Here is a 16,919-nt window from a genome sequence, read left to right as displayed (position 1 = left end):
ATTTCAAAGATAAAGTTATCAAGAATTTCAGGATGGCAGCAAGCAGAGCATTAAACCAAGCTCTGGTTTCCTGTGTGATTGCCCTGGTCACACAACCATGAAGCTGGTCCTATCCCCAGTCCTGCCCCAATCCCAACCTAAAGCAGCCTCGAAGAAAACATCATTCTTATTGATATCATTCCAGGAAAACAGTGAGAATAACAACATCGGGAGACCTCTAGTTGACTCACCAAATACTCAGGATTAGAAAAGTTAGTGCTGTTTGCACCTGTGAAAGTTTGGAAATCAAGTGGCTTAAGGTGGTCTCCAGGATGCTCACTTCTGGGCAACAGTGCCGAGATCTAAACATTATCCCCTCCACTGAGACATATTGTCAAGGAAAGTTCCTGCCTCTGATTTAGGGGAAGGTGAACTTTAGTATGTAACCGAAGGGACACCCCGTTCAGTGTAGCATAATGGCTGTAGGTGCTGGGGTCTGACACACCTGGGTTTCTGTCCTGTCTGCGATCTGTCATTTACTATTGTTATAATCTTTAGCATGTGACCAAAATCTCTGAGTCTCTGTTTCCTCCTGTAAAGTGGGAATAATATTAGAACCCATCTCCTAGGACTTTCATTAAGGTTAAATATGATATAACAGGTGCAAAGCTGAGCCCAGATCCTGTTACACAAAAAGCACTCAAGAAATGGAAGCTGCTATAATTGCTGTTATTAATTTGTATATGTAACATCAGTCATATCTTGGTTAAACAACCTTTTCCAGTTATTTTCTCAGCTTCCTGATAAGCATTTCTTAAGAAATGAGTCAATAGAAATCTCTCTGGACTAAACATTGCTCCTTAAACAAGAAGCAGAGTTCCCTCTGCTAGAAGAAAAGCCAGAAATGAACTAAGTTAAATTAATCAAACTGTGTATAAATAATTGTTTAAGCAACATGAGACAAGACTTGTTTCCTGGGTACATCATGCCCTGTGCTGAACAGTTGGGATTGTTATTTTGAACATGCCTTCTGGCTTTTAAATTACCTGTAGGCATTTCTTTGACCCAACATAAAACATGCTAACTATATCAAACAAGTTGGGTATATTCTGTGTATATTTTCCCCCTCTGACTGTGCAGGTGCACCTGTTGTGAGGGTGTTCGGGTTCGGTGTACCAGCTCTCAGAGATTGGTGCCCACAATACAGAGGGACTGTGCATGCCACCCTGCAGGGCAAGCCTTCAAACAGCACTCAGCTCAGAGATATCCAAGGTTGTTTATCCAACGTCCAGAACAGAGACAGTGTTGTGTGATTCTCTGGCCCTTGGCCCTGGCTCCTCAATAAAGTCATCCAGGGGCTCTTAAATAATACCTGAGCCTGGGTTCCACATGTAGAGATTCTATTTTAATTGGTCCAGGTGGGGACCAGAAATGCATATGTTTTAGGAGCTCTAATGTGCAGCAGGATTGAGAACCACCGATGCAGTGGAGAGCAGGAAACCTGTCTTCTAATCTCTTACTGATCGTCAACCAGTCATCACCTCTCTCAGACCAATAAATGAGGAAGTTGAAGTAGATACAGCTTCAAGTTGAGTTCTAGCTCCGTGTCTTAAACTACAGAGATAGCGTGGGTTTAAACTAGTAATTCTCAGTTGGGGACTGTTTTGTTTACCAGGGCACCTTTTGCAATGTCTGGAGGCATTTTTGGTTGTCACGACTGGTGGATGCTACTAGCATCCAGTGATAGAAGTCAGGGATGGGGCTAAACATCCAACAATGCACTGGACGGCACCGCTAAACACACACACACACACACACACACACACACACACACACACACACACACACACACACACACACACATAGAATTGTCTGGCCCCAAAATTCAAAATAATGCCGAGGTTGAGAAACCCTGCTTTAAACTAATTCTCTGCTAGCGGACAGCGGGAGAGATCTTTTAACAATGCCAGGAGGTACGAATGCTTTTATCTGCCCACTTCAGTGCAGCCCCTGCTCCACTGGGCCCTCTTAATCCACATCCATTCCCAAGACAAGATAAGAGGGGAGGCGAACCCTAGAAGGAAATTGCTGTTGTTTCTGGGAGGAAGGACCCTGAATCTCTGTGGTTAGCATGCCAGCGGTAACCTTGCAGATAAGCCGTTTCCACAAGGCAGGCTCTATGAGCTTGTTCTCTTACAGTGTGTACTTGGCAGGGACGCAGCCCTCCCAATTTAGTCAGAGCAGCTGTTCAGGAAGGAATCGCCTCCAAAGCACACTTAGAGAGCCACCCGAAAACCACACCCCCGTGTAAATGAGTGTGTGGTCTGCAGAGCAATGATTCAGGTCCGTGGCCCATAGAAGAGGTAAAGTCTCTTCTTCTACTGAATGTCGACAAACTAGAGTGTGTCCAGAAGAGGGAAAAAAGTATGATTTTCTTTGTGGAATTCACGACATATGAAGAACAATGTAAGGAACTGGTGCTGCCGAGCTTAGAGGTTAAAGAAGACTCAGGTCATAAGCATTGTTTTTATTTATCTAAGGTTTGTTATGGGCAAGAGGGACCCTACTTGTTCTGCATGGTCCCAAGGGAGAGAGGTAGGGACAAAGGATCGAGGTTTTAACAACACCTATTTTAGTACGCAGTGGACTGGACTGTCTTCCCAGGGAGTTCCTAAGAAAGTCGAAGGAGAAAGTCAGATGATCACCAGTCACTTGGAAGTATTGATTGACCATCAGTCACTGGGAGCATTGACTGATCATTAGCCAACATTTCTGAGGAAGGGGTTGGGGATTGAAGGGGATATTCTCAGACCCTTCCTTTGTGATTGTGTGTTACAGAGCCACGGAAGTCCTCCCACAGTGCAGTTAAAGGAGAGAGATTGAGAAGGGGGGGGAGGTGGGGTGGGAAGGGGGAAGGGGGAAGGACAGGGAAGAGGAAGTGAATAGTACAAAACCTACTTCAGCCAGCATAACATTTTGTTTGGTTGAAGCTGGAGATCTTCTGGAAAGATTACCAGTGGGAAGAAATGTGGCAGAGGCGATATTGTCAATTTCAGGGTCCATTCTGTTTTGCTTTATGTTTCTTCTGGCCATCTGGCTGGTAGAAAATTTAGACATACCTAAGGAAACACTACATCCCCAACCTCTACAGATGTTTGGAGGTACAGAGCTGATTTGATGCCTGAAGAAAATATTGTCGTATCCAGTTAGCAGGATAAATTTCTGTTGCTTGAAGCCTGAAGATGAACAGAATTACTCTTTAATGATTTGTGGGGAGTTGGAGCTCTAGGCTGGGATGAAAGAGACAGGCCCTCAGTCTAGTGTTCATATTCTTCGTTTTTCACAGAGATAGTTAGGACCAGGACTTCAGGCTTCAGAACAAGGCAGGATTCCAGTCTAGGAGGAACAAGAGGACTGGCAGAGCAGTTTGGTGTTATGGCTAAAAGCATAGGACTTGGTATTTGATGGACCTCATTTTGACTTCAGGTCATGCCACTTTGAAGTCGTGTGATCCCAGGCAAGTTACTTGACCTCTCGGTGCCTCGGTTTCTTCCTGTGCAAAATGGAAGTAAAGGTGGTTCTGGCCTCATAAGACTGTTGTGAGGGTTGTATGAAATATTGTACATATAGGGCCTTGAACATGTTGAGTTATTGATAAATTGCATTTTCGTTATCATCATTATCTTTTTAGGCAAAACATCAGGAACACAGGTTAGAAACAGGACAAGACTCCTGTTTCTGAAATACTGGTTCATCGTTAGAACAGAATCTGAAAAGAAATGGTTTGGCGTCAAAATCATCATAATGTTCTCTTGATAAGGGGCAAGAGAGTTCCTGAGCAATAAGTTCAGAAAGAGAAGGAAAAGTACTTTAATTGCAAAGATAGGGGAACTGTGAAGAAGGAGTGATGTAGAAAGTTCTAGCTGCTGTCCTACTAAATTCTGGGGAATCGTCTTCCAGCTTTGAGTGAGGAAACCCAGTGAATGGCTTCTGGTTATGTAAACAAACCAATTGAATGTGCTCTGGGTTATATTCAGCCGAAGAGCTAAGAACTTACTTTTCACAGAATGATTTCAGAACTGTCTTTTCTCATTTCCATGCCTATTTCAGGTTATTTTTAACAAGATTCTTAGAAATATTTCACAGTTAGAATTGCTCTTGGAGAGCTTTTTATTCTCTAAGAAATGGGCGAATCTATATTTTGATAAACCTAACAAATATATCTGGTGCCTGCTCACGTTCCTTTTCTCCTTTTCAGATTTTATTTCCTTTGCTGGCTGGTATAATGAAATTCTTTCCTGTATTTGTGAATTAGCATTGCCTGCTTTAAGTTTCTGACTTTGGGGAACGGAGTATGTATGTATGAATACACACACATATGTATACACATATACATATACATCCATATATGTATACAAAGATAAATATACACAAATATATGATTGTCATGTGTAATAACTAGTTACTTTAGGAATAATTTGGATTTGGTTTCCCGGTCCAGATATCACTATCTTCCCCTTTATCATCATCTTAGTATCTGCCATTTACTGAGCACTGGTTTATATACTAGGCATTGAATTAAGTACTTCACAGGTGTCATCTCATTGGATCCTTAATATATACTCTATGGAATATATTAAGGTGTGATGATTCTCATTTTGCTGATGAGGAAACTGAGACTCAGAGATTAAATGATTTGGTCAATGTCCTGTAGCTGGTGAGTGGTAGGGCCAGGATTCTAATTCATGTTTATCTGATTTCAAAGCCCTTACTGTGAACTGCTAAACTATGTCCCTTGTTAGTTAACTGAAAACTCTTGAAAGAATACAGAACTCTTGATTCTCACGCATGGGAAGGGCTTCAGAAGTGATCTGGTCAAATATCCCAACCAACGCAGTTATCTCTTCTACAGCTTACCTAGTAGGTAGCTGTCTGTCTCCTCCGGATGAGGGGTAGCTCATTGCTATTCAAGCCGAGACATTCTATTGTTTGCATAGCCCTAGTGGTTGGCAATGTTTGGTCAACTTTTACTTCCTGCATCTTAGCATCATAAAAGCCAAGAGTTTTATAGCCGGATGTGATAACAGCTCGAGCAGTCCAGTGGTTCTTAAACTTTTTTTACAAGTGGAGAACTCTTTTGTTCCGATAGACTCTTACTCGGAACTGTGAACAATAAAAGTAGAACTGCTTTGATCAAAACAGATGTTCCAGTGGTGGTATGTGTATGCACAGAAATCATCCTGCCAGTGTCTCCTATGGCCTTTCCATCAGGTTATTTATTAAAGTTTTGTTAAGAATAACCTGAAATAGACTGCCAAACCCAATATTTTAGACAAGAAAATTGAACTTCAAGATGTAAGACAATTTGCTTAAAATCACGCTGGTATATTAGCAGAAGAATAAAGATCAGAATTCAAGCCTCAGAACTCCTAGCCCAAATTCTCATTTATTCACTCATCTACTACCATTTTATTATGTGTCTAATATGGTGCATACACTGTTCTAGGCAGTGAGGGCTACACCAGGGGTCTAGACAGGCAAGACGTCTGCCATTAAAGAGCTCACATTCGAGATTTTCCCATCTCACTTTACAGCCCTGTCTTTGGAAACCACCACCACCCATACACACACCCACAATCAGCCCATCCCAGGCAACTTCCACTGCGTTCAGTCCAGCTCACCATGGCTTTCCGAAAGGCTGGGCTCTAGAATTGTACTCAAAGCTGTTCACATATTTGATGATTTTAGGATGACCTTTTCCTTGATAGGGTTGCAAATTGTAATTTTTTTTCTACCTCTGATTTTCCTTTGGGACAATGTGTATAATATAACCATGGAGAGAGAAACTATTTCACAGGTATTCAAGGCCATTTGGGCATGTGGGATTTTAAACTGTAAATGACAGCTGGATTGAGTTGTAGCAGCATAACCTTGAGCAGCAGCAAGAAGATGGTAAAGGGCATATGAAGCCCTCCTTGCCTGACCCGGTCTGGTTTTCCAGGCCATTTCCTTCAACTCTCCCCCAACCTAACTCCCCATGCAATAAGCACTCCTAGATTGATCAGTTTTTTCTAAATAAATAGTGAATTCTCCTGCCTTGAGATTATTTCTGCTGCCTCAAATGCTCTTTCTCACTTTCCTGCCCTGCACAAGCCTACTCATTCCTTGAGGCATGATTTCGAAAAGTGCTCTCTGAACTTTCCTGATCCCCATCCCCTCAGTTTTCAAGTAATAATGAATCACTTCCTCCTCTGGGCTCTCTTAGTGCGTGCTTGGGCTCATTCTGTGAGAGATCTTAAGTCCTTTTATGCACCTGACACACCTTCCCCTCACCTGGGCAGCGTCTCCTGCCTGCCATGTCTAGGAGTCCACGGTGCCTGTTTGGAGAAGGTGCACATTTAGCGATACTGGTGCAGTGGGACTCTGAGTTGGATTGCCTGGTTCAGTTCGTGAGTCCACTTCTCCCTAGATGTTTCCCTGGGGCAACTGATGAGGCCTCATTCCATTCAACTAAAGCCTACAAGTAATAAGACCTGTGTGATAGGAGTGTTGTGAAAATTATATGAGATAATTCATAATTTGCTTAGCACAGCAATTGGCACATAATAAACACTCCATAAATGTTGGCTGTTTTCATTATGGATCCATACTTGTAAGGCATTTTCTCCTAGGTATTTTTAGGTTCTATCATATAGAAATAGGTAAGCAGAAAAGGCAGGCAGGCAGTCTGATCCCCCAAATATTCAAAGTTCCAATCTTTTGTCATTTAAGAACTATGATAGATACTGGGAAAAACTCTCTCAAGGAGATTGGTTTGACGTTAGTTATATGTGCATATTGAGAATCAGGGAGGCAGGTGCACTGGAATTAGAAAAGCCACACCGATCTGATCTTGCATTTTGGGGTATTGAAACATGGACATTTCTGAGGCTCGAGTTGGAACTTAAGAGCCCCTGGGAATACATTTTGTTGGAGGCCACAAGGTGACACATTCCAAATTGTCCTTACTCAGCTAGTTGGGGTTCATTCTACAAGTAGCACAAAGTAGTAGAAAGAGCCCTGTCCCAGGATCCCAGAGCTTCTGCCCTGTGGATGTGCTGCTTTATGTCCTTGACAAGACATTATGCTCTCTGCAATTCACCTTTTTCACCTGTCTGATAGGGGCTTTTGTCACTTGCCTCCTACTTTCACAGATTTTACCATATCAGCATTCTGCCCATACTATTATTGATTTACTATTTGTCTTTCAATACATTTTTACTCCAAATAAATATATTTGTAAAAGAAACTCTGTATCATGTCCTTAAATGCAAAGCTACGTAGAGAAGATGATTTAAAAATAAATGCACTGAAGATGAAGCAAATTATTATTTGGATAAATTATTGTTAAATTTTAACCTGATCCTATTGCTTGTCAAAGGCTCTGAGCCTGAGACCTATTCTCCATTTGTTTGGAGTTAGAGACTCGTTAAAGCCAGAGAGGGACCAAACTGAGTTTTTCTCTTTAAAATAAGCAGAAAGATCACCCCATAAGGTATATAAATGTCATATCACTATGTTGCACAGCTGAAACTAATATAATATATGTCAACTATAAATGAAAAATAAATTTAAAAAACCATAATCTTAAAAAAGGATTAAAAAATAATAAAATAATCAGAAAGAGTGAAAGAAATGTTAAATCCCCTTACTGTTAAATGTTAAATCACAATAATTTGTGATTCAAATTATTTAATGCTATGTACATTAGTTGGCATATCACCTGTGGAACACATCCCATGTTTGGGAAATACCGAGTCTTTCAGAGGCAATATTATATTCTGGCTGATAGTGCAGTCAAAGAAAAGAAATCGACCTAAGGCATTGCCTTTTGAGTAATATAACTTATTGATAACTTAGTGTGTGGGCTCACTGTTTATAGACAATTCAGTTCGTTTTTATCAGCTCATTGTACCCAAGCATTCTGTTTTTTCACCACATGAAGAACATCTGCAACTAAATTACTCGAGCTTTGCTTTACATTTTTTGCCTTCTCATAGTCTCGATTCATCACCAAGTCTTTTCTCATTTCTTTATCATCAGTGTCATAAAAAAACAATAAATATCCCCTTGTCCACTTCGCTAAAATGCCCTGTCCACGTGCATTTAGTGCTTCCTTTCTGATCCCTTGTGGAGCACCACGGAATGCTTTATACTTCCCTCTCTGGCCCTTCCCACTCTCCTGCACTTTCTCTTTGCTGCTACTTAAGTCTCTGGATCTAAGTTCTGCCTCAAGTATGAATAGAATCATTGGATACCACCTCCTCAGGGAATCTCATTCTCCCATGTGCATAAGAATCACCTGAGAATAGTTTAAAAATGCAAACTAACTTTTGCTCTCCCCTTTGCCCTCTGCCCTCTTACCCTGCTGTCAGGGGTCTGGTGTGGATCCTGAAATCTGTCTTTGTTATAGGCACCTAAGATAATTCTGACACACACAGTCTCTGGACCACTTTGTGAAAGATGACTTAGCTGACTTAGCTTTTTTCCTCCTCCCCTCCTTCAGCTCTTCCTTCTCATTCTTCTGGAACACGGGTAATTGTACGTTTATTTCATCAACTGTTAATATTAAACTTCATCACGAAACTCTTCCCACCACACAAATGATTTCCATGTTTCCCAATGGGCAGAATTCCCGGGTTGGGAGGCAGAATGCTGGATTTACAGCACTGGATGCACCATCACCCATCGGTCCATCCATGCCCTTGCTCTTCTAAAACTGAAATAATGCTCCATGCCCTCCTTCCTTAAAGATTTGTGTTGAACATTAAATGTGCAAAAAGATATAAAAATGCTTCACGAATTATAGAGGATTTTTACAAAAACTATTAAAACAAGAAACTGCATTCTTTTTTTTTAAAAAAAAAAAGCTTCTGTTAACTATCGGAGAATTTTTTTTTTAATGATGTTTTGCATCAGGGGTTTTGAGCGACTTTGCCAATGTTTCTGATGAAGCATATGTTTGGGGAGAGACAGTTGTGATCTCGCTGCATGTTAAGTTGTGGCATCTCGGCCCCCTCCTATCCCATCCTACCCAGATACGTTTAACAGTTTTGCAATGTAATTACACAGATTCAGAAATTGAGGTCTTTCACATTCTTTAATACAAATCCAAAAATTACCCCCCCCTTATGTTTCCAGTGAAACCTCTTCGCTTCACACAGAATACAAAGTATAAGATACTAACAATAGAATATTAAAAGCCAAATTTGAAGCAATTACCCACAGCTTTAGAGAACAGTCCTACACACAGCTGGTGCCCAATCAGAAGGTTTGTATCTGTCACCCACCATCTCTGCTACTCATAGACTCAGAATGTCAGAGCTGCAGAGGATCTTATAGATAATCCTCCTCCTCATTTAAAAAATGGGAAACTGAGGCACAGGGAAGAGACTAAGGCATAAGGTCACACATGGATGGAGGCCGAAAAAACACTAGAACCCAGGTCCCTGTCTCCTGGTTGACTGCTCACATTGCTGCACTCAGCCGCTTCCTTTGTTGAGTTAGCAGGGTGACCTTGTAGTTGAAGGTGAAAAGGGCTCTCCGAGTGTTAAAGCTATGTCCACTGAGTGTGATATATTGCACAGGAAGGAGGTATCTCGGGGTGCGGCATATTGCACCATCATTTTGTATCTTGAATGAAGATTTAAAAGGCAGACAACTTTAAATGGTTCACTGTTAACAATTAGATCAGTACAGTAGCGGAAAATGAGACTGACTCGGGCCAACCAGGATGCAAGATCACCCTGTCATTATTCTCAAGTTCTCATTCGCCCTGCAAAGAAGGAGTTGGTTGTGAGTCCTCCATGGAGTTAGGATACATCATTATAGCCCTTACCAAAGAGAGGAGTCGTGGAGAAAGAAGGACAATGGCCCGGCCTCTAACTATACATATATGTATGTGACACCAGGCATCCGATATCAATTTCACAGTCATCTCAATCTTTATGTGAGTCTCTGGAAAGATGGCATGAGAGAGCCACTATAACCTTTTGGAAACACCTCTCAAAGGACCTCCTCCAGTCTCCCCAATAGCTCTGGAGCCTTCCACACACCCAGCTCTGCGGCTTCCTTTAGCTCTGTCTTCCTGCCTTGTCTTCCATCCTCCCTCCTCACTCTTCGTTACGTTTATTCACCTCGCCTTTCTTTCTTTCGGACTCTGCCTTCCCCACTTTCCTCCTGTTTCTGTAGGATTTTTTTCTTTTTCCACCTAGTCTCCCTGTTCTGCATCACAGAAAATATACACACCGCATGGCAAAGATTCTCCTTCAGTGGGCAGAAGAGTCCTGTGTTAATGACCCAGTTACAGTGTTTCATTTAAAGGGGGGACCACACCACACTGTGGTCTTCTCATAAGTAGAACAGATAAAACGTGCTCTCCTGCACATATCCCTTTTACCCTGGAGTCCATCACAGTGGGATGAGGAAATGTTAGAGACAGCAGCACTTGAACGCTGGACTTAGCAGTGGTAGTTCTCAAAATGATGATAAATGACAGTATATCGGGACAATTAATCGCACAGACTTTGGTATCAAAAATGACCTAAATGTAAGGTCTGATCCTGCCATGTATTAACTGAGTAAACTTGGACAAATGATTAAAACTCTCTGAAACTCAGTTTTCTTGTCTGTTAAATGGATATAAAATGCATGAATTAATGCATATAACACAGTTAGCCCAGTGCCTGGAAGACAGGTGCTGCCCTAACAGGTGGTGGTTTTTATTGTTGCTAGTAATGATAATAAGTATGACACAAGGGGAATTTGGCCAATGAAAAATGAGAAACCCTTCCTTCCTTGCTTCCTTTGTATTCATTTTTTTTTCTTTTAATATATTCAGTGAATAAGACGGATGAAATGTCATGGGGGGTATGTCAAATCATAAGGCCACATCTCAAGTTATCTAGAGTTTATACTGGAAAAAGTCACGTGGATAATCTGGAGGAAGGAATGTTATAACCAGAGATAGATCAAAAGCTCTGTTCAGAGCAAGTAGCAAATCCAGAAATAGTTAGAGCTCATGATGTGAGAACGAAATCTTGCATATTTTGCTGCAATAAGATTAGTCTTCTAAATGTGGGGGAGGGGGGGTTAAGATAACATTATAAGGGGAAAGTTGCTGTCCAGGATAGATGGGAAACATTTAACTGTCTCTGAGCCAAGATGTAGTATTTTGGGGATTAAAGGAACTGATCGATAAGACCTCTGACTGGAGCTCTTTCGAGGACTAGGAAAATGAAGGCAGCCTGGGGACCAGTAAATATTGGTCCAGTTCTTAAAGCAAGACCAACGCTAGACTCCAGAAACTACAGACTCATAGCTTGAAATAGACCTTACTGAAATTCTAAGACAATTATAACAAGTGCATTATATGTCAGGCTCATTGTGTAGATTTGTGCTCTTTCCTACTACCCTGTTTCAAGAGAGAGAATCATTTGTGAGCAAGAGTCGATGTTGTTTCGTTAAAAAAATAATTCAGGCCAAGTAATATAATCATTTATTAGGACAGACGTACTGCTTGGCGAGGCTTTTCAGCAAAGCATTGAACAAAACCTTCCATGGGTAGGTCCATGCTCAGGTACACTGTGTGTTACCTGTTCGCTGGGTAGGTAGTCTGTCGTGGTGCACCATAATTCTCTATTTTAGCCCTACCCTGATAAAGTTTTTTTTAATCTTGACTGAAGACCTAAAAGGCAGATGATGCTAAACTGAAAGATCTAGGTAGCAATAGATTATCTGAACTTCCTACGTGCTTGTGAAATCCTTAAAGTCCAGTTCTACTTGGTACTAAATAATTACATCTTGAATGTTGACATTGTTATGATTTAGAATGCTCTCGATTAGCTAAAATGATCGCAAACCAGTAAAATGAAATTTAACTGAGACTAATATCACGTCTTGTAGTTTAGCTCAAACATAAACTGCACAGATGTAATGAAGAACCACAGGAACTGACAACTGTTTGTATCAAAAAGATACAAGTTGGCAACAAACTCGATATAAGCCTGTAGCATATTACCATTGTCAGAGTGCACTTAATGTTGACCATATTCATAGAAATAAACTAAACCGATGATGAAGAGTGCATGATATGTCAGGCTCACTGTGTAGATTTGTGCTCTTTCCTGCTACTCTGTTTTGAGAGAATCATAATAAGGATTGCGTTCAGAGGACAGTGCCCAGTACAGGCAACAATCTGGAAACCATAATATATAATGAACTATTAAAGAAAATGGGAATGTGTAGCCTGGAGAGAGAAAACTTGGAGGATATAATTAGTAGAGGGAAGAATTTTAAGTGGGCCTGGAGGGCATAGCCGTTCCACCGAGAAGGCAGATTTTGGCTGAACGTTAACAAGCTCTTTCTAATAACAATAACAAACTCTTTCAGTAAAGTTGCTCAAAAATAACATGGCCTGGCCGATCACTGGCGATTCCTAAGTAGGGGCGAAGCAGCCACCACCCTGCATTGCACAGGGGCTTTCCTGCACTGGGTGGGCGCTCGTCCGAGCTCCTCTGTGACATCCATTCCAGCTCTGAGATTCTGTGATCTTCTCCCCTCTCCAGGGATGCAGTGGAGTGTGGTGGCCAATGGGAGAGTCAGTGCCACCCCCCGGCAACTTCTCTGGTGGCTGCTCAGCCCAGTGACACTTAGGCCTCTGGGGCAGTGACTCAGAAGACAACCATCCTCTGAGAGAGGGCCGGGTCCTAAGCTGCTGCTTGTGCGTGACTGCACCTGGTATTCTCTTCACGCGAGCGTTCCGTCCGTCCGTCCGTCCGTCCATCCGTCCATCGGGGCAGTCACCCCATGCCCACCAGGCTTTTCCTCTGGGATTCCAGCAGGCGGCATTTGAGGGAGTCAGGGGACAGGACGGCCCCCTCGTTCACTGGGGGCTCTCCTCCAGAGATCTCCTCATGAAGGGATTGTTTTCATTTCCCAGAACTCCCTCTTCCTGGCATGTCGCCCTTGCCTCACACTGTTGTCCCCGCTCCTCCCCTCACTGCGCCTGGTTGGTCTCACTCGTGTTCCAAACACGATGGCTCACTGTGTCCTATCTCAGTCACTGATGTCTCTAAATATGCCTCTTTGCTGTGCCCGCTCGCAGACACTGTGAAGACGCATCCTCCCTGTGCCTGTCTCAGTCAGAGTCGCATTCCAGAAGCACACTTGTCTTGCTTGTTCACATCCGTCTCAGCCATTTTCAAACCACTCACTATCTCATCTCTGTCCCGTTCTGTGCCGGACACTAGTACACATTCCTCCCGGTGTCTGGGTCCAAATGCGTGTCCTCCCAGCCCGTCCCCATGTCAGTCACAGCTTCCGTTTGCTCTTCCTCGTGTCCGGTGTCAGTCTCTCCCTGCAGGATACGCTCCATTTATTCACCATGGAAGAAACTGGGGCAAAGATCTACCTGAAGAAAATGGTCTCTGCAGTGACCTTGGAGGAGAGCAGGGCAGACGGTTTCCCCTGGGTGCTGCGGCCTCAGGGCCCCGGGCTCTGAGCTGCCCGCCTTCCTCTCGAACTAGAGCAGCATCTTCTAGGAGCCTTGGGCAGGGCCGGCGGTATCGTCGTGTTTATTAAAAGACTTTGGAATCTTTCCCACGAGCCTGTGCTGAAGTCCATGGTACCAATTTACAACCCTGGAATCTGGCCTATTGCTACCAAAGAAGAGAACTGTTGGGAGCTCCTACTGCCGACACCTGTCACTCACTGCGATCCCCCAGGTGGAGCAGGCAGGACCAAGCAGTGCCGGGCAGAAAAACAGCGCCTGACTTAAAGTCGGAGGACCCTAATTCCAGCTCTGGCTCTGCTCCTAACATGCTGTGAGGTCTCGATCAGGCCCTTCCCTCCCTGGACCTTATTTTCTACATCTGTCAACTGAAGTTTGGACAAGATCTCTCTTCGTTTCTAGGACAATGAAATGCTGTTGCAGCCGTCTGCTACCTCGAAAAGCCACGGCCGGCCTGCCTTTTGACTGTTTCACAGAAACTAGATGCCTCGTTTGGGCCTTCTAGACCCTTGACCTTGCCAGCTTTGCCCTTCAAATTAACCTGGATGTCTTTCATCCAAAGTTGAGTCCATGGCTCTTGCAAGTTGCCCTGAATGAAGATCCCAGAGAGGTAAATGCCATCATATCGCAGAGCCATAGGAGGTTTTCACTTTGATCTTGGCTGTGATTTGATAGCATCTCAGGACTTTGTTATATTCGCTTTGTTCCCGCTCCTTAAGAAGTGTTCAGCTATCATTTCTGTCGATGTTTACTTTAGTTCTGGAACCAAACGGACAAGAAAAAGACTTTGGAATGAGGAAAAGAAGATTGCCCAAAAACCATCCAAATGCCAAAAGAAAATCCTCTGTCCTGTGAAGACTTAATTTTACTGGGGAGAAAGTCATGCCTTAGGGAAGGGAAAAAGTCTCTAAAGAGAAATGTTATTTAGAACTCTTGAATGCCGTTGAGAAATATTACAGCATGTCAAAGTGCTTCATGTAAGGCTGAGACTCTCACTGGTCAGTGGAGCAGAATCACTGGGGATCTATGCTAGTCAATGATGAAGAAATTTTTTTTAAGTCCTACCTGGCGCCCTCGCTCTGGCTGGACCAACCGCCTGTGCTTTTTCAAGTCTCTGTCCTCCATCGTTACTAGATCGGGGCTTACTAGATTGAGGCAACCACCATTTCGAGGATGATCCTTTTCTAATACAAAGGCGGGGACAGCAGGGTTCTGAGACCCAAGGCCCTGAACCTGGAGGTGAGATGCAAATGATCTGCTCTGATGGCTACCCACGCTTCCCACCGCCTCCGTGAGCACGCGGTAAGGATAGGGGCCGCAGGGGAGCAGCACACGCACCGAATCAATAGTGCTGACTTACTGTGTGACTCAGAACTAATAGCCAGACCTCTCTGGCCTCCGAGAATCTCTCCTGCCTACTTCACAAAGTTGTTGTGGCGATAAATGATTTTCGTGAAAACATTCTGTAAATCATAAAATGCCCTTCTGTATGTTTATCATTACTTTGGATGCTCCTGAGCTCTCGAGGACTAAGAATTTCTTTGCAAAGAGGTGAACCAGTTTAGAGACTGAGCTTCGTATGTTGAAAAATAGTACTGAAGGGGCACCTTTTTTGGAGGATCCAGTCTTCTAGGTCCACCCCTCCTCATTTGGTTACTCCAGGTTGTGCAACACACACAACACTGCAAATTTATATGTCACAAACCTTCTCATTTGAAGGGATTTTTTTATTCTCGAAATAAAGGAGTGGGCGGAGAGAGATAGGGACTAATTTTGGTAAGAATAAGCCTAACTTCCTGTAACTTCAAAGTCACATGGAATAAATTCAAATGCCTTTTTTGCCATGAAATCATTTATTTGGAGAAAAAGGGTTCTCAAAATTATCCCCACCCTATAAATTCAACATAGATATATAAATTCTATGAAAATAACCTCAAATATGGACTAAATTTTATTTTGAGCAGCTGACAAGAATGTTATGAGTCTGCTAAGATACTGAACCAGATAACTTTCGAGATTTTTTCCTAATCTGATAGTCTTTATAAATGATTGTTGGTTATAGTTTAATGATATTTAGCTAACACTTTAATTTTGTTTACATTTTAATAAAGTAGAATTACCAGTGGGGCCACATGTATAGGTATAATGCACTGAGTCCCTTTGTGTAATCGACATGTAAAGTACATGTGTGGCCTGTTATATAGAACATGGAACTTAATTACATAATTTCAAAGGGTTATACATTTTAATGATGGTTGTTATCTTTGGTTATGAAATTGTTAGTTATGCCTATGATTTACTGGAAGCTTAAAGCTTTGAAGGTACTAGGATCCTCAGTTCTAATTTGTTTCTATGAAGAGAACCCTTGGCTTTATGATAATATACTTTTTTGATGCAGTTTCCAGGAATGTGTTCTGGGGAAAACAGGAGCCTGTATAGACTTGTCTTTTTTTCCAATTGATAAATTCTATTTATTGATAAACATGAATAAATTACACATATGTTTATATTTGTGCATTCTGTACATGTTTGTATAAATTATATAAAGAGGGAAATCTTAAGTCTTAAAACTAGTAACTGAATTTTGAATACACAATAAAATACCAAAGCCAACCTCATGCCTCAGTCCCGTGGCGCTTCTTCGTAACCTCGGTAGCACACCCAGCCCAGCCCTCAGGAGCTTTGGGCGTTTGAAGCTGGGGAATATTCTGTCACCAGTGTCTCAGAGTCCCATCAAGGTAAAGCCAGAGCCCAGGACACCTAGATAGTGTGATTCTACCTGTCTGTCTGTCTGCCACCTTCGTCAGGGCCCCAAGCGCTAGGATGTATCTCTCTGACATGGTCATCCCGGGAGCAGAGGGTGGGGAGGGATCCACCCCAGCCATTCTCAGGGCACACGCCATTGGAGCCATTTGAAGTGGCATGGCAGCCATATACCCACAGGTCTTGGATTGAGGTTATTAAGCACGCGCCTCCTTGCTGAAACCTTTTTTGGTGCCATGAGCCACCCAGGAGCTTGGAATCCAGCTCCCTTGTCCTGGGCCCCCTGGGATATTAGGCCTAGCTAGCATGTCAGTGGAATTCAAGCCCCACCACTGGTGAGTATGGAGCAGTGGAAAAACCCCTCTCGGCATTCTGGGCCTGAGTACTTGACCCAGCTATTCTGTTTAACCCTTGGGCCTTCCATCATCTCACATATAAAATGCAGGGGATGCACAAGAGTTAGAATATCAAATCAGAATCTTTTCTTCATACACAAATTTACTTAGAGCCCCATTGCACATGGGCCAAAGTAGGATGGGGGCAGGTGTACCTGGGTCCACCATCTCTACTCATCCAACCCTTCAGGGAGCCTTCTAGGCAGCTTAAAACCCTAAGCAGCTGGACCAGG

The 16,919-nt window shown here is 42.8% G+C and overlaps 1 protein-coding gene across 2 annotated transcripts in view; it reads left to right on the top strand.

Moving 5' to 3' along the window:
- Positions 1-16,497, top strand: part of HTR4 (5-hydroxytryptamine receptor 4) — a 111,397-nt gene extending 94,900 nt beyond the window's left edge. For both annotated transcript variants that reach the window (XM_039836488.1, XM_039836489.1), the window contains one exon: positions 12,585-16,497. In XM_039836488.1, the coding sequence (XP_039692422.1) occupies positions 12,585-12,672 (88 nt within the window). In that variant the 3' untranslated portion in view covers positions 12,673-16,497. The remainder of the gene's footprint in view (positions 1-12,584) is intronic.
- Positions 16,498-16,919: the final 422 nt, after the last annotated feature.

The sequence above is a fragment of the Pteropus medius genome, unplaced genomic scaffold, assembly GCF_902729225.1.
Source record: "Pteropus medius unplaced genomic scaffold, Ma_sr-lr_union100, whole genome shotgun sequence".
NCBI classification, from domain to species: Eukaryota; Metazoa; Chordata; class Mammalia; order Chiroptera; family Pteropodidae; genus Pteropus; species Pteropus medius.
This window is presented reverse-complemented; position numbering and strand designations above follow the sequence as displayed.